The sequence below is a fragment of the Centroberyx affinis genome, unplaced genomic scaffold (assembly GCF_046629955.1).
Source record: "Centroberyx affinis isolate AG114_WGS23_722 - 3 ecotype Tasmania unplaced genomic scaffold, CSIRO-AGI_Caff_v1 ptg005166l_1, whole genome shotgun sequence".
In the NCBI taxonomy this organism is placed as follows: domain Eukaryota; kingdom Metazoa; phylum Chordata; class Actinopteri; order Beryciformes; family Berycidae; genus Centroberyx; species Centroberyx affinis.
Window position 1 is genome coordinate 72451 of NW_027282565.1, and position 17479 is coordinate 89929.

Sequence of the window (17479 nt, forward strand, 5' to 3'; positions counted from 1 at the left end):
TCATTGCAGTGTTATGAATAACGTTATATCCTTGTTGGACCAGTGAGGAGTTTACTTTTTGACGACTGGTTAACCTTTTTGAACTAGTACAGGTGCCGTAGTGGTAGCGCATCCATGGTTCAGAACCTCCTTGGAGGTAAGGCTCACCGTTGCCATGGAGACGACACTAACGATCATCTGAACTCGAGAAACTGCACACGAAATGGCAAAGGGAGATAAAAAGAAGAAAGCTAAGAAGAAAAATGAGAAAAGCACACCCGAGGAAACGGAAAGTAAAATATTAGCTAGCGGGTCTGCTAGCTCCATGTTGAAGAGTCCAGATATCGACCAGGAGTCGGAACAAAATACAAACTTCACCACCTCTTTCTCGTCGCAAGCCGATCCTGTCACTGACCAACTGCCGGAGACTGATGAAATAATATATGAACTCCCTGACCTTTCTAATATTATTGTTCAGAGGTGAATCAGCATCCATATAGTAACATTACGTATTTAAAGTTAAAGGTTCATTAGCTTAGTGGTAATCCTGAATGTAGTGCATTTCCAGAGGACCTGTGATAGTTTATGTGAGCTAAAAAATGTCCGGAATTGACAGCAAATGTTGAAATATTGATGTCACCTGGACAGATATGAAGGGGAAAGCTGTAACGGGCAGTTCCACGGAGAAGGTGTTGCTTATTTTCAAGGAGGACATGTGTACAAGGTATTGCAAAACCACAGCACATCTTTGTAAATGATACAATATAATCACAGCATCCAGGCCCAAATGTGGAGTGAAATATCTTTGCTGTGTTTCTCTGAAGGGCATGTTTTCAGAGGGACTGATGCATGGACATGGTGTCTACACATGGGCAGATGGAGTGAAGTATGAGGTACAGTAGAAGTGTAAACAAGTGTCAAGTCATGAGGCACAAGTCTCTAGTCTAAATGTAGAAACACCAAGTCAAGACAGAACAATTCAAGAGTCCAGTATCAATTTAATATCTTAAAGAAAACTAAATATCTAGGACTTTTCAATGCAATATGGTTTTAATAGGATAAAAACTTGGTAAGAGCATCATTAGTTTGATTTCTATAATCAGTTTCAACTTCAATCAATTCAATCAATCGTCGTCTGGTGGAACAAATCTCATCACTTTCAATCGAAGTAATTTACCCAAACACAAGATCTTTTGTCAAGACTTAAGAAACCTTTTCAAGTCATTGGAGGACAAGTCCCAAGTCACCAGAACCCAAGTCAAGTCAAGTCTCAAGTATTCTCTTCATTCATCAAGTCAAGTCTCAAACAGTTAAAATTGTGACTCGAGTCTGACATGAGTCCAAGTCATGTGACTCAAGTCCCCACCTCTGATATTCACAAATTGTAGCATATGATAAATGAAAGTGTCAGTGAACTGAAGTTTGTCCCCTGTCAGGGAGAGTTTGTGTCCAATGTGCCCATGGGCCATGGCAGGTACAGCTGGCTGGACGGCAGCTGCTATGAGGGTGACATGTTCAACGCTATCCGCCACGGGACTGGAACCTACACATGTGCCGATAAGTCTGTGGTATACAGAGGGCAGTGGCATCGGGGCAAAAGGCATGGAAAGGTATGATTCACCATTTATATGTCAAATATGGTCATTCAGTTTTTTAATATGTGTGTTTTTTTAACTGTTGTCTGTTTACTAGGGTGCAATCTATTATAACCAGGATGAGACTTCATGGTATAAAGGAGATTGGGTGAATAACAACAGAGAGGGATGTGGAGTGAGAAGGTATGTATGTAGTGAGAAGAGAAATGAACAGACCTTTTCTGCTTTTATGTGAACTCTGTACATGAAATAATCCGCAACCTATGTTGCATTTGAATTGCCGGTGAGAAACATGAACACCAAAGAATGAGGTCTGTTTCCTAACAGCTACCCCTCTGGTAACATTTACGAGGGTGAGTGGAGGAACAACATCAGGCATGGAGAAGGCACCATGAAGTGGCTGAAGCTGGGACAGCAGTACAGCGGGACGTGGCAGAATGGTGTCCAGGCATGAAAACACATCATTAAAGGAGTAGTTCACCCCAAAATGAAAATTCAGTCATTATCTGCTCACCCCGATGTCAGTCGGAAGCTGAAAGTCGAGTTAGCCCATTGAGGTTCCAGCTCCAACAAATCCATCAAATTTCTCCAAATAGCTTGTACAGCAGAATCAAGTGTTTTGTAGCCAAACAATTGCACTGTGGATCCGAAAGTCCAATATTTACCTCATTAACTGTTGCATTTTCCTCATTGACAATGCTCTGATTGGGCAGTGCACCCGACAGTAGCAAGTCTTCCGCCAGAGTGCTGTAGGGTGCATGGTCAGTGAGGAAAATGTTATGCAGTCGTTTGGCTACAAAACACTTGGGTTATGCTGCATGAGATGTTTGGAGAAATCTGAGGGATGATTTTGTCCTTTTTTTGGGAGCTGTGAAAAATGCCCCTGTTAACTTCAGTAGTTTGGGAGAAGGCTGAGATGGAACTACAGGGGCTAAATTGCTGTGTTTGATGGTCCTACCAACTTTAATGGAGTTTCAAACTGACATGGGGGTGAGTAGATAATGATTGAATTTTAATTTTGGCTTGAACTATTCCTTTAGGTCCTCTCTCTCTCTGTCTCTCTCTCTCTCTCTCTTTGGCTTCCATGTCCAATGAAATATTAAGGGGAAAATATAGCTTGCTAAGACATCTAGTGGAACAGACTTTGAAGCTATTGGAATAGTTACTGTGCCATATATTGTGCACCAAGTCTCTTTTAGCCTTTCTACTTTGCATAGTAATAAAAGTAGAATCTTTGTTCAGTGTTTGTGGCACATTTTGCTCCAAATCTGAAAGAAATTGGAGTAATTCCAGGGATATTGCTTTTTCTCTTATGAGGTTCACAGATTTCCACCTACGCCTGATTGTTGTTTTAAAACAGCATCCCCTCTCTTGTCTGTCAGCATGGGCGAGGCGCACACACCTGGTTCCTGAGGCGGGTCGACGGCTCCCAGTATCCCCAGAGGAACGAATACAGCGGGGATTTCGTTGAGGGTCAGAGGCACGGACAGGGAACCTTCTGCTATGCGAGTGGGGCACGCTACGAGGGAGAATGGAAGAACAATAAAAAGCACGGCCAGGTTAAGACCTATAATTGATGATACAACACATAAACCTTTATTGGTTATCATGTTTGTCTGATTTAAAAGACTAAATGACAAAGAGATGTAGTTGCAATAAATTCTGAAAGTGACCCTACTGTATGTGTCGTAGGGAAAATACACTTTGAAGAACGGGCATGTCTTTGAAGGAGAGTTTGTGGACGATAAGATGACAACTCCCAACTTGAGTGGAATTAGATCTCACACTCCAAATGGTAAACGCATACATTTTATCAAGAGGGACAGTAGCACCGGTATTGCAGTCTGAAACTCTCAGACAAACCAGTGTCTTGGTTATGAGTGTAGTACTTGTATATATCCTGTTACAGGTGGATTTCTCAAGAGACTGTCAGACCCAAGTAATGATTCATCTGTACTAGTACCAGACATGGCTCTGGACATCGAATCTCTGCTGGAGAAAATCCCCAAGAGACAGCGAGACATGGAGCGCAAAGAGGTCAGGTCCTACTTTACCATGAAGTGTGTGTGATTTCCCATGTCATTTTTTTCAGCCCTGACACTCAGGCTTGTGTGTAACAGGTGGAGTTCGTGGTGCTGAGGCACAACGCAGAGCTGCGGTCCATCTACAGTTTCTACAGCAGACTTGGCCACGCCCACTCCCCAGACAACACCTTCCTGCTGTCCCGCCTGCAGCTCTGGCGCTTGCTGAAAGACTGTAATGTCCACCATCACGGCATCACTCTGACACAGATGGACCGCTTCATCAGGGGTGAGACGGACTAATACCTAAATACTTTATACAGAGAAAAATTTATAAATCCCTGCACTACGGAAAATTGTTTTTTAGGGTGCTGGAAAGTGCAGCAAAAAAATCACTGTTGCAAAGTATTGATTTTTGCCACACAACAAGTCTCTAGAAATTATTTTACATGAGATTTCACTTCCTGCTTCTTCTTCTTGTTTGCTCTTCTGAAGCTCTTTTGAAGAAGCAGGAGGCGAAACGTGTTGTTTGCTTCTAAACTTTTTACCTCGCGTAAAATAAAGGAAGTTCTTATAGAGAGTTGGTGTGCGGCAAGAGTCAATACTTAAATACTTTACTCGCACATAGGAATAACACACTGGAGATTGACAAATTCATAATTACAGTATTCTTGGATTTGAGCAAGTCTCAGAAGGATATTTTTGGGATGTTGCCTTCTAATTGTCCACTGGTTAAGGCCTTGTCCAGGAATAAGAAAGGATGTTTTTTAAGTCTAGGAGGAGGCTAAATCTATGTCTGATCAACCAGGGCAATATTAGCTAAAACTCACTCTGCTGTATCTGTTTGCTTTCATGTTGTTCGTGCCTCAGAGGACGATCTCCCTCCAGAGGAAATCCACTCTCCCTTCACTGCCATGCTGCTCCGCAGGCTCCTCAGCTGTCTGGTGGTCGTGGCCTACCACACTTACCATAAGGACATGGAGTAAGGAACAAAACCCTACTCTAACATATCGTCACTGTTGCGTGAAAACCTTGTATTTCCAAAATGTAGACTTTTCAGGAGCTAAGAAAAACAGCGGGTTTAGTTCAGAGTATTTTCTCAAACCAATATGGGAACACAGAACTACTACACCAATAAACCATTTGACTATACTGCAATACACAGTGACCATGTTTTTAACTGGAACAACACATCTTTGGTTAAACCTGATCTTTAGAGAAGCGTCACTCCCCTTGTCTCTCCTTGTCACAGGTCACCAAAGAACATTCTGGCTGCATGCTTTTCCAAGTTGATGAAGGACAACATCCTTCCTAATGCAAAGAATGTAAAAGGTGCTCATACTATTAATACAGGAGCATGTCCACACACACACACACACACACATTAGATGACAGAGGAACCCGCAGTATGCCACACTGGGCTTAAAAGTCTGCAGTAATGAATCATATTTTGCACTATTTTGCACTTTTTTTGCTGTCTCCACTACCTGATTTTCCTTTTTGTGCTTCTTATGCTCTAGCAAATCAGTGTGCAGGTTCCTCTGTCATCTAATGTTGTTGCATGATTTATCTGAACCTGTGTACCTGAAGAAACAAACAGCCATTTTGGCAAGACAGGTACAGTATCAAATACCCAAATTGCTGTGTCATGTTGATCCAGGGTTCCTGTTCAGTCACCCAGTCCGTGCGCTGGTTGCTCTAAACTACACTGAGAGGTGCTGGGAAGTGTACCAGGCTCACTGCAGGGTCAGCCCAGCCCCCTCAGCTGACCGCACCATGACCTGCCGACACCTGCTGTGGATGTTCAAGGTGCAACACACTGTGATGTCTCTGTAAACACAAGAAGATTACTGGAAATATCGACCGCCTCTTATTTGTTTTCCCCATTGGTGTACATATGAGATAAATGCAACCTCAGGATTATGGCCAACTGCGCCATTTTGAACCGTCACATTATTTAACTGACAAAATGAAAGAATCTAATCGACATTATACAGTTGAATTTAAAAAAAATACCATCAAAGTGAATAACTCACTAATCTACACTTTTACTAGCATTCAGTTTGCATCAGTGTGTGTTGGGCCTGGCCACCACTCACTGTTGGCTACTCATGTAAAAACCCAACTCCACTTGGGCTGATGAAACCCTTTCAAAAGCCCATTGGATAAACTCAAAAATGCTTGGTGGTCAAACTGGAAAAAAAGCTGTTTTTCTTACTTCCTGAAAAGTTGACATTTGGTTTTGACCTGGCATCAAGGCACTGCAACATCCCCCACTGTGGCTTAGCTTCAAAGAACTGCCAGCTTCCCCAAGGACCAACATGTCATGAAAAAAAGACAACTCAGTCCATGGAATAATAACAAATTCCACTGATATGCATAAAGCAGTGTAGAGCCGTGTGTGATTCCCACTACACTTGAGTCATTGTCTTGATTGGTTTGGTTTCTCCTGCCAGGATCTCAGTCTGTTGGACACTAAGTTGACCACAGCGAGGCTATTAGAGATCATCACTGCAGAGAGCGTCGACCCCAGCAACCTGTCATACTGCAACCTGGATCTAGAGGTCAGCTGTGTGCCTAAAATTAATCAATTTCACCATCCATACAGCCTCTTTGTTTGGGCATTCTTTCTATCCATCCTGTATTCCCTCCTTCCCACTCTTTTTCCTGTAGATTACCTTCCTGGAGTTCTTCGAGGCCCTCCTGGGTTGTGCTGAGGTGCAGTGTCAGCAGGTTGAAACCCCTCAGGAGGGCCAGTCACAGTCCAGTCCTGACACAGAGGCCAGGAGGGATTCACCAGTGCAGGAGGCCAGTGAGAGCGGCCTGCCGACTCCAAGCTGCCCCTCCCAGTCGGTGAGATCCTTTCTCCAGACTCTCAACCCTTCCCTACCATACCTCCCTCAAAGAATTAGATACTGTGGTTCCTCGATTTTGTTTAGGATTGTAGAAATGCATAAAAGTATATGGTACATTCAGCTAAATATGCACAAGAAAAAAAACAACACCACACTTGGAAAGAAGGTGACTTTTCGCAGGTTTCTTTTCTCCAGGCTGCAGCTCCAGTGAATTCCCCCATCTCTCCTGAAGTCTCCAGCCCCAAGTCAGTGGAGGTTGGTCAAATCTAAAAGAAAAAAACAACAGGAAAACTCAAACATCTTGCAAATAAATTCAGTATATTGTATGTGCATTCTGTACAAATCAGACAGAGCTATAAAGTTTCAGCAAAGGCCAATATAGAATACCAGTTACTTTTACTGAACACTGTAGATTTCAATCATTGGTTACTAGACAAAATTGACTGAGGTTTATTAATACATTTTATGTATATTTGAGAGATCTAACATCCATCTGTGTATGAAAAAAGGCAGAAAATCAAGCTGCTTTGCCTTCAGCATGTGGCTCCTGGTATTACATTGTACTATTATATGAATTCTCTGGTATCGATACTATAATAGCCATGTATCCGTCCAAAATCCAATATTGGCATCAGTACTGGTGCACCACTTCTGATGATATTGATGAAACATGCTGTGAACCTGGTAATATGACTTTAAGTTGTTCAATCACATATTTATTACTGTATTTACTTCTCAATAGATAGGGAAATCCAGAGAGATCCTGCAGTTATCCACTTCTGAAGACATGGAGGCTCAACAGAATCTCAAGACTGTAGTCAACATCAAATCTCAGATGGCAGGTTTGTTATTTGTGGGGTTTTTGCTTGATAATTCATTCAAATACTGCATTTCCTATAACAGAATATGACTTGAATTGTCTTATATATTGTTTAGAAAATATAATTACTTTGTATATTCATTGCATTAGATACACTAGAACATAACTTGCAGTCTTGTATATTGACCTGCCTGAATGGCACTATCATGTGGTGAAATATATAAAAATAGACTTTAAGATATACAACTCATTTTCAGTGTGAACTTGTGAATGTATGTGACTTTGTATTGTGGCTATGTAAGGTGTTGCATTTTAAACTTGAGTTGCACTAAAGAAAATATAAATCATTTTTGCTGGCATGGGAATTACATTTTGTATCTTGAATTTTAAACTTATACGATATAGAGAGCTTATATAGTTTTTTAAATCAGGAACCACTTGATAAATGTTAATTTGAATGTTTCTCAGAGATGGGCAGTGATTCTGCTACACTGTTGTCAGACACTGGGAGAAGGGAGGTTTCCCTTCAGAGACAGTCCTTTGCAGGTGCCACCATGGTGCCAGTACTGGAGACTAAACTGACCATTAATCCTTCCCATCTACCCAGCACAGGTACACTGAACTGAGCTCTGCTTTATCAACAGTTCTCTTCTTATATCACAACTTAGACCAAGAAGGGGACTCTTAATTCAAACCAAAGGGTATATACAGAAGCAAGGGGAACAATTTCTTCATTCATTGTGGAATATTCAAATGCAGCGCGGAGAACCATAATCCTTCATATGGAGATGTTACAGTAGACTTCCAACACACCTGCTTATGTTAGTCTAACAAGCTCTACATTTCATACAGAGACCACAGAAGAGGGGGGAGATGAAGGAAAGCTGGCCAAGGAGAGTGAGCTGGACCTGTGGATTCAGAGGATCCATCAGTTCTTCAGCCACTGTTTCTTCCCTGCTTACGTCCATAACCAGTTAATGAGCAGGGAGCTGAAGGAAGAGCGGCTCCGCCAGGAAGCCCAAAGACGCATCGCTCTGGCCAAGGCCCAGGAGCGAGCCAGGTAGCCCACTTCAAGCCTCCTGATGATTAACTACAGACAACTTGTGTTTAGGCATCTTTTTCCCTTTGAAATGTCACAGAAGTTGTTGTGTGCGTTGCTTTGTGTTGTGTTCCAGGCTGAGAGAGCACTGGGAGGCTGAGGAGGAAAGACGGCAGAAGGAGGAAGAGGAGGAGGCAGCAGAGAAATCTGACGGACAAGACGATGAAGTCAGCTGTTCTTCCCCAGCGCCTCTGACACCTGTGGCTTCAAACACTTCTCTCTCGATCACTGCTGCGGCTAAATCGTCCACAGGTGCAGGGTCCAAAAAGAAGAAATAAATATCCAGAGCAGCCCTAACCTTGAGTCAACAATAGCTTGAACTTGAACAAGCCTTTTTCATGTGCTTACATTGAGTGCATCTTACCATTTATTTAGCATTGCTCTGTATATGATTAGAAACATGAAGACTATTGGCCATGTAATTTTTGAAATTAGAGAGAGAATTTTATTTAAAAAAAAAAAACCAAAAAAACAATAAAAATACAGTGGAATTTTTTTTAAAATCACTCAGTCTTTTTTCAAGAGGGGCAAAAGTACATCTTTAAAATAAAAGCTTTGACACAGTAGTACACTATAGGTTGCTATATATTTTTGCTGTATGCTACATGTTGGAGGGAGGGGTGAAGACCATCAGGTCACTGGGGCAGACAGACTGCCGTATCCTGTTCTTCAGGTCAGGGGTGAAAAGGAGGATGTCAGACTCCGCCGTCTGGACCTGACAAACACGAAGAAGAAAGAGTCTGTCAGGACATTCAGCAACAATCAGGCCAAAATTAAAACAAAAAAGTGAAATTGAGGAGAGGTCATTCCAAGTGAATTTAAGGTTTATATTTGGAGAGGAAAGAAAAGGGAAAAGTCTTTAACCTGTGGTGACTGAGGAGTGAACACTGTTGGAACACCTGGGAGTGCTGTGGTGAGAGTGAGAGAGGAGTGAGCATAACAGTGATCACAGACAGCAAAAGATACTGTGTAGATAGGGTGCAATTTTTAAGCAAAACTTGTAATACCGTCAGTTTGTAATATACCACCCATGCTGAAAAAGACTGAATATAACTACTCCAATATCCATCTGTCTTAAAGTTGCAGTAGGCTTTTTTTTGCAAGAGAAAAATGTCGTCCCAATATGGGGATTACTATTGCTCAATTAAAAAAATGCCAATTTAGAAACCTGCCTACTGCAGCTTTAATATCCATTATAGTGTTATTGTGGTGCAAAACCCAGGTGAAAACTGCATCTGTGTGTGTTTGTATACATTACCTGTGGGCATCATAACTGCCTCTTCCTGATTTAGCAGATCCCCAGGCTGAGCTCTGGGACTCTCCATTTCCACATCCACTGCCATGGGTGAGTTTGTCTCTACGGCTACAGGCTCCCTGGGTGACAGGCTGCATCTCTCTGAAGGTTGGAGGTAGCGCTCAAAGTCCAACCCAGGAATGTCCTAAAAACACAACAGGTTAACTTGTTTATTGAAGAGCTCAAGTTACAAATGGTTTTGCAGAGTGGACCAGGGTTTGATTCCTGCTGGGGTCACTTGTGCTGAAAGAGTATTCAATTATGGTACAGTAAGACAGACACTTTGGATCAATGGCATCTTATAAGGCTGCTTTTAGCCAATAAGATTTTTTCCAACTCAGAAACGGGACTATCATAGCATCAATTCATATATTACAGCACAGCTCCGACTATTTAGCTTCACCAAATACACAAAATACATTCATTTATACTAAAAAGAAAAACAGTTTACCTCAATGACTGAGCTGTCCGGAGTTACACTCATGGACTCTTGGGCCTCCACAGGTTCCTGGACTGCAGGAGCAGAGGAAAACACCACAGGGGAGGAGAGGGGAGGCTGGCTGGGTGCTGAGCAGGGAGACAGGGAGAAACTCAGCGCTGAGGAGGGTTCAGGAATGTGGCTGGATGGAGAAGGAGGTTTGCATGGAGACAGGGATAGCTTGGGAGAGAGAGGCAGGCTAAGATTGCTGTCTTCAGGGGATCTATCTCGCTCCTGGACTACAGAAATGATTGGGAGTGAATGTGTAGGTACTGGGCTGCTGGGTTCAGGAACTGTACAGCGCTCAGGTTGGTTGCCGTCTTCGTCACACCCAGAAGTGACCTCCTCCTGCCTGGAAAGTGTTTCTGATTGGTTTGCGGAGCATTCTTCAGCTTGTGTGTCGTCTGAGGGAACGTCCTTGACGGGTGAGAAACAGAGGGAGACGTTTACAGTGTCCTTTCTGTTCTGGGGCGGCTGAGGGGTGCCAGGCTGAGACTGTCGTGGTGCTTGGCGAGGGCTTTGCCGGAGAGGAAGAGTAAGGTGGGCAGGAGTGTGGGTGAGGGGAGCAGGGGAGGCGTGGGAGGGGAGAGGGGAGGCGTGTGACAGAGCAGCGGATCGGCGGGTGACTCTTCCAGGAGTGAGGTACTTGGTGAGGGAGGAGCAGGGAGAGGCCTGAGGCAGTGCAGCAGCACTCAGACGGCTGGATCTCCTCACTGAACCTGCAGTGATAGACAACACAAGAGAGAAATTAGTCCAAATCCAGCAGCTCAAACAGCCTGGTAAAGCACACTGCAAGTCCCGGGGATTCCCCCTCCTCCAGCCGTCCTACTTTGACGAGGAGTGCTGGTTTTCTCACCTGATAGTTTGGCTGGGCTCTCCACCTGGAAGAAACCTCCATTGAACGTCACAGTGTCTGCAGGCTGGGCCGCTGCCAGGGGCTGAGAGTCCTGAGGGTTCGGGCCAGGTCCATCCTCAGCGTTACCTGCAGCCTTGGCAGCTTTCTCTGCCTCGGCAGCCTGCTGTTTGGCTTTCATGGCAGCCTTCACTGCAGCCAGGCGGGACTTGGCTGCAGCGTTGGTCCCTGCTGGCTTGGCAGCTGCAGCGGAAGGTGGTTTCTGTCAAAAGGACGAGACAGACAAAAAGTCTTAGTTTGTGCTATTACACTTTTTTCTAAACCAACAGTGCCTTTTTTTTGTCTTTTTATAAGAAAGTCAATGTGGAATGGCTGTTTTGGAAAGGTGCTGCGTGGCATCAAGTTGAGAACAGTTCCTTTTTTTTTCTTTTTTTTTTTTAGGAGCGCTCATGATGTAGAGCTCCTTTTTGTGAGCTGACCAATCACAAAGAAGAGGCAGGGTTTCACATTACATAGGCAGCTGACAGTTTAAACAACAACCAGAATGAAAACAGAAACTACCGGTAGAAAAGTTGTTAGTAGGTAGGTGTTTATAAAAAGTCTTCTTAATTATTGCAAATATAAGCTACACAAAGCTGTATTAACAATAAAAACCAAGACACAATAGATGCACAAGCGAAAAACGACTAAATTCCAACCAGCAATAGCTGTAATATAATTGAAATTGCATTTACACCACAAACTTTGCCTCTGGAGAAAAAAAAATGTAAGTAGAGGGTCTTCACCTTGACTACCTTCCTCTGTCGCGGTGGGGGCTTGTGTTCCTCCACCCAGCCTCGGGACTCCAACTCTTTGAGGGCATCAAACTTTTTGTTGACATCCTCCACCTGAAAGACGACAACAGGAAAAAAGGGCAAGATTCAGTCAATTTTCACCAAAATCATTATATTCATCGATTTCCCTCATGAACTTTGGCATGTTTTACATTTGAAACAATGTGTTGTTTCTGCCCCTCTCCTGCGAGGCTCTCACCTGGTAGTAAACCATGTCCCAAAATCCCTGCAGGTCAGTGCAGGTGGTGATCTTCTCCCCTCGGCCCAGCTCACAGTCGTCCACCAGACCCCCGAACTGGTTAAAGCGCTCCTTCATCAGCAGCCTTGCTTGGCCAACCACTGTGCGCATACGGTCTCTCACTACACAGGTAAAGAGCACAAGACAGACATGTTCCCACACCGTCATTTAGTTAGGAACAATGCAATTTTCCCCAGTTAGGATACCACCACTCCCTGTAGCACCCAAGTTCAGTTACAGTCACATATTCACCATGTCACCCTGGCCTCTGGTAAAAGAGAATACACTCACTCTCTTCTGGGATGGACTCATCTTCCACTTTATACTCCCAGTTGCCACATAGACTCGTCAGTCTGTCAGTCTCATTGGCGATTTCTGATCTGAACATACAGAGACACGCATAAAATTCAATGTGAATAATACACACATTACAAGTATGGCCTTGCAATATTTTATGAGAGATTTTTGTTTCTTTACCTGAAGTATGGTACATCGTGCTTTGGCTCTTGGGGGCTGACTGGAGTCGGTAGGGCCGGTGTGGGAGAGAGGCGAGGTGGGGAGCGGTGGGGGGATTTGGGGGGAGAGGGTTCGCTCTGCTCAGCTTGAGGCTCGAGGTCGAGCGCAAGAACAGGAGCAGAGGGAAGATTGAAGCTGCAACTGGGAAGTCAGAGAATGGGATTTAGATTTTTCACTGGGCTTGAGTCTAACGTAACCTTAACTAGAAAAACTGTGGTTGTTTGGCTCTGCCCATAATTGTGGTTTGACTTAACCAATGAGATTATTTCTACCTCCAAGAAATGTTTGCATAACTACAAAACTCCAATCTGCAGCAAAATGATACTAGAAACAACTACATCGACCAAGGTTTCTCAGTGTTTTGCATATCGTCAAGCAATGTAAAAATATAAAGAGGAGGGAAAAAACAGACTCAGACCTTGGTGTGAGGAAAGCGTCTGCTGAGCGAGGAGTGAGAGGCTCAAATTTGAAGGAGGACAAGCCGACAGGAGCCTGGAACACAAAGCCTTGAGGGGCGAAGGAGGCTGCAGATTCAGCCGGATCCACAGGAGGGAGAGAGTCGGCCGGAGCTTGGTCCACCACCATCTCCTCCTCCTCCTCCTCTGCGCAGGGTGTTGGGCTGGCGGGACAAGCTTTCTGCTCCGGTTCCCTTAACTCAGGCTCCTACACAAGACATAAACAGTAAACTAAATGGCCTAAAGGATAATTTGCTCCTGTGTTACCAGTCATAGGTTAAACCCACTGCATGTGAAATACACTGCAATGCTCACCTTTGGCACAGCAAATTGGACTGTATCATCACCAGTCACTGTAGAATAAAAGAGAGAGGGACACACACACACAGAAAAAGGTATAATAGACAAATAAAAACAACTGTACAGGGTTCACTGAGAAAAAATTAAAACTGAGACAGCATCTAAATATGGGTTGTGGTAAGGCAGTCATGTTGACAACAGTAGATACCTTTGTTGTTCCTTTCTCTGCCAGAAGGGGGGGCTGCAAGCTTGACATTTGCTTTGGTCCTTGTCACTCTTGCATCTGTCAAAAAGGACATGTTTTTACAGATGGTTAAGCATAACTGTACTGTCTCTGTACATTTGCTTTGATATTTGTACTTCCAACACTCAGAATAGAAACGCTCCTTAAAGTCCCCATGAAATGAACCTCCGATTACTTCTATTTCCTGGAAAACAGTCTATCTTTAATGGTGACTTCATGCTGCACCATAATATAAATTCTAACCAATAAAACCATCACAGATCGCTGAACAATCCCACTCATCCCATCAAATAAAACTGCCTTCCATTGGTTTAGAGTTTTGAATGATCCCTCAGTGCGTTATGTCGTTTCAACAGGAAATGCATCAAATCAAGGCAGTAAAGATGCTGTTTCATGGGGTCTTTAAAGTGCAGGTTTGGTTCAGTCTGTACCTGCGGCAGAGTTGTCTTTAGTCTTGTTCTTCGCCAGAGGAACAGCTGCGACAGGAGGCCTGTTGGCTGATCTGGTCGACAGAGCTCGCATGACCGGCTCTACTAGAGAAGGGCATGGGACAGACACAAAGAATAAGAAAAACATTAAAAAAAAACATGATAGCTGATCTCACTGTCCAGTTACACATGAGGTTTGTTTTGCAGCATGTGATTTGCTTTTCATTCGTTACCTGTAGAGGCTTTGGTCCTGGTCACAGTAGGTGCTGGCAATGGTTGGACAACAGCAACCCGACTCCTGGTTGATCTCTCCACAGCAGGTTGGACTATAAGAGAATGGGAGGTCAGAACTAAACCAAAACAGACAAGGCCGCAGAACTTAGATCATATGTTTTATTTCAAATAAACGGGCAAAGATGATCTTCATCATAAGATGTTTTTTTTTTTTATAAATCCAGGAGTGACGTAGCTAAATAAAATGCTGGGAACGAAGCTCTATGATGAGCAGTGTCCTAGTAATTCAATTACAATTTACCTTTTTTCACAGCAGTGCTTCGGACCTGTTCCTTCTGAGGCTGTGGAGAAAAGAAGCAACAAAGCACATGTGAGGTTTTAAATGTTTTATGAAAACAATGAGAGGGGTTTGATAAGGTGTTGAAGATTTGGGAGAATACGATACCTTCTGCACTTGCTGCTGTTTCATAGAGCGGGTTACTCTGGTACTCTGGGGCTGGGCTACCTTTTCCTGATGGGAAGACAGGGAATCATTACATGCAAATCAATGGAACTATTTATCAGCACAATAGTATTATATATACACACTTATAAAAACAGCAGGGTACCAGTGAGATGTAAGAGCTACACGGAACTTGTACACTATGAAAACAAATCTCTTTAGATACAGGTTTCTCTAAATCTAAAATCATACTTTAAAGGTATGAACTGGTCTGATGACGAGTCCTCTCTCACCTCCTTAGCTCTGGTTGTGGCACCTGGGACCTGAGGCAGAGAGGCAAAGGACATTGTGTCCTTTGGCTGATACAGGCCTGTCTTGAACACTCCTTTCCGTTCCTTCTCTCTCTTTTCCTTCTCCTTCTCCAGTGCCTTGCGTTCTTTCCAGCGCTCGAGTTGTTTCATCCTCTCGTTTGCAGCCGCATCTGTGGAGAAGTGGAAGAGGTGTGGGATAGGGTAAGAGTTAACTAGATGGATGGGTAGCCTGGTGATACGAGAGTTATGGTCATGGGTTTGATCCCTGCAACGGCCAATGTATCCTGTCAAAACATCCTTGAGGGAGACCCTGAACCCCTAACTGCTAATTAATTGTTTGTCTATCTGAATCAGAGCATCAGCTAAATGTAAAATGGAGAGTAAATCCGTTGGGTGAACCATAGTAGGATACAAAAAAAGGGTGAGGTGAAACAATAGGTGAGTGTATTGATTTCACAGGTAATCAATGCTTACGTTTAGCTGGTGCCTTCTCCTGAATGGTCGACATGTTGACTGTCATTATGGAGGCGTCCAGGCAGGAGCTCTCCAGCTCGGGCAGCTTGTCCAGCTGCCTGCGCGTGTTCAGTGCGCGTTCCCTGTTCTCCTTCTGGGACTGAGACCTTCTCCGGGACAGTTTCACCCGCAACATGGACACGCTGCTGTCCCGCTGGCGCAGGCTGGCAAAGCGAGACTCCATGGTGATCAGATACCTGGTCTGGTCAGGCGAGCAGAAGAAGATGTAAGAGGCGTGTATCGACATGTTATTACAAAGAAATATCACTGTTATTACAGATATTGATGTACACTGTGGACAATGTAGACGTGTCACTAGATATGGCAACTGTTAAAAAAAGGAGAAATCAACTTGAAAATTGTCTAAATTTGCTTGTTATTCCAATAGCAAATGGAGTAATGTTGAACAGTTGTATAGTTGTGACCAGTGGACTCAACTATTTCTGTCGAGGTCCAGGTGTAGTTTTCATGTTTCATGTTTTTTCAAGTTTTCATTCCAACCACTGATCTCAACTAACGTTACAGTTAACGATAACGCCACTGGAAATAAGTTAAACCAACGCTAAACTATAGCAAAATGTCACGTTAACGTTAGTCAGCTACTCAGCTACTACTACTACTCAACTACTACAGTTTTGTGAAACGTGAAACAAGGACCCCCAATTGAAATTCAATTCAAAGGCTTCAACAACATGTTTGTATAACCAAGCTAGCTAGCTACCTATAACGTGAGGTGAGTTAGGTTGTTCTCGTTAACTGGTCGGCAGACATTTGCCAAGAATCGAACGACACAGTAATAAACATATCAGTCACACAGCGTTTGATAACCACCGTATCTTACCGTTTAAAAAGTTCCCAGAAACTACCTAAAATCCAATTGTCCCTGCTGCCTGTTCAGGTAACGTTGAGACACACACACAACGGACGGAGTCGAGTCAAAACAATCATGGCGGGTCCGTTTTTAAAATTCGTCCAACGTGGCTCTGATTGGCTACCAGATTCGTTTCCTGGCAGGAACGGCAGGCGCTGATTGGCTAATTTTTTACTCTTGAATTCTTTCTTCCTGATACGACCGATCTAGCCCCGCCTTGCCTGACTTGAAGTCATTTGATGCATCAAAGAAAAGAACATGGTGTGTTGGAAGCAGGGACAAAAGTGCAAAAACATTTTCTAAGTACAAATACCAACAGTCCTAGTTTCATTGCACTTCACTTTCTATAGGCAGATAGGAAAACGTGATTGAGAAATTTGGGAGTTGATTATGGATCATCTGTCTATTTAAAAACATTGATTAAAATGCTGACTGTTAAAAAAGTCCTTTATGGGTTACTCTTATCTGGTTTGTTTGTTTTGGAGGCAGAAATTATTGTAATAAACCACGATAAATGTCTCTCATCCACTCAGAAAGCCTTACATGGTGAAGCAGGGCTGCAGCAGGGGCGTGCACAGACTCTGAAAGGGGCAGGGGCAAAACTTCTGACCCCCTGGTGGCTCAGTTGTCTAAAGTGCCTACCATGTAAAATGCAAAGTCTTGGGTCGAAATCGGCCTGGAACCCTTGTTGCTTTGTTACATCCCCTCTCTCCCACCTTTACGGTCCCTTTTCACTGTGAACTGTGCAATAAAGCAGAAATGTCATATAAATAATCCTTAAAAGGGTACTTCACCAAAAATGCTAGGGGGCTCTGGGGGCATGATGCTTCCCCAGGGAGAGATTTTTTGAAAATGTGCTTTGAAAAACTAATTTCTGGTGAATTCTGTACAGCAGTGGTTCTCAGTGTGGGGTCTGGGGACCACCAGGGGTCCTTGAGGGGGTTCCAGGGGGTCCCCAGCAAATTGATGAATTGTTGACTAATTTGATCATAGTTTCACTGTTATCTCTCTACAGATAGCCATGGAATTCTGGACAAAATCATATCTAACAATAAAAATATTCTCAGATTTGGGTCAGAGACAAAATCTCATCAAATGAA

At 43.5% G+C, this 17479-nt stretch overlaps 2 protein-coding genes across 3 annotated transcripts; one reads left to right on the forward strand and one right to left on the reverse strand.

Moving 5' to 3' along the window:
• The first annotated feature begins 202 nt into the window (after window positions 1-202).
• On the forward strand, window positions 203-8647 carry rsph10b (radial spoke head 10 homolog B). The gene is made up of 20 exons (XM_071546185.1): window positions 203-459; window positions 628-703; window positions 804-872; window positions 1416-1589; window positions 1672-1757; window positions 1902-2022; window positions 2957-3133; window positions 3267-3369; window positions 3484-3611; window positions 3695-3884; window positions 4466-4577; window positions 4848-4927; window positions 5256-5404; window positions 6052-6159; window positions 6269-6448; window positions 6646-6705; window positions 7193-7292; window positions 7739-7882; window positions 8123-8330; window positions 8446-8647. The coding sequence occupies exons 1-20, from the start codon at window positions 203-205 to the stop codon at window positions 8645-8647; spliced, it is 2724 nt and encodes a 907-aa protein (XP_071402286.1).
• Window positions 8648-8860: 213 nt separating this feature from the next.
• Window positions 8861-16430, reverse strand: dlgap5 (discs, large (Drosophila) homolog-associated protein 5). Of its 2 annotated transcripts, none has more exons than XM_071546196.1 (19): window positions 16350-16430; window positions 15470-15710; window positions 14978-15165; window positions 14688-14753; window positions 14544-14583; window positions 14242-14334; window positions 14012-14113; window positions 13545-13619; window positions 13352-13389; window positions 13000-13244; window positions 12543-12722; window positions 12357-12445; window positions 12027-12187; window positions 11789-11881; window positions 10998-11256; window positions 10115-10860; window positions 9628-9808; window positions 9234-9277; window positions 8861-9084 (listed from the first exon to the last, which is right to left on the reverse strand). In XM_071546196.1, exons 2-19 carry the CDS (start codon window positions 15690-15692, stop codon window positions 8971-8973), a joined length of 2937 nt encoding a protein of 978 aa, XP_071402297.1. In that variant the 5' UTR covers window positions 15693-15710; window positions 16350-16430; the 3' UTR covers window positions 8861-8970. The 2 variants fall into 2 exon arrangements, with proteins under 2 accessions (XP_071402297.1, XP_071402296.1); XM_071546195.1 differs by having other exon boundaries at window positions 11780-11881.
• Window positions 16431-17479: the final 1049 nt, after the last annotated feature.

Excerpts from the sequence above, each read along its gene's own strand:
- rsph10b (XM_071546185.1), top strand. The coding sequence starts at position 203 with ATGGCAAAGGGAGATAAAAAGAAGAAAGCTAAGAAGAAAAATGAGAAA. Across the intron at positions 2,023-2,956 it reads CGTGGCAGAATGGTGTCCAG|CATGGGCGAGGCGCACACAC; the intron begins GCATGAAAACAC and ends CTTGTCTGTCAG. Across the intron at positions 3,370-3,483 it reads TAGATCTCACACTCCAAATG|GTGGATTTCTCAAGAGACTG; the intron begins GTAAACGCATAC and ends ATCCTGTTACAG.
- dlgap5 (XM_071546195.1), bottom strand. The coding sequence starts at position 15,692 with ATGGAGTCTCGCTTTGCCAGCCTGCGCCAGCGGGACAGCAGCGTGTCC. Across the intron at positions 14,754-14,977 it reads CCACAACCAGAGCTAAGGAG|GAAAAGGTAGCCCAGCCCCA; the intron begins GTGAGAGAGGAC and ends TCTTCCCATCAG. Across the intron at positions 14,114-14,241 it reads CAGGACCAAAGCCTCTACAG|TAGAGCCGGTCATGCGAGCT; the intron begins GTAACGAATGAA and ends GCCCTTCTCTAG.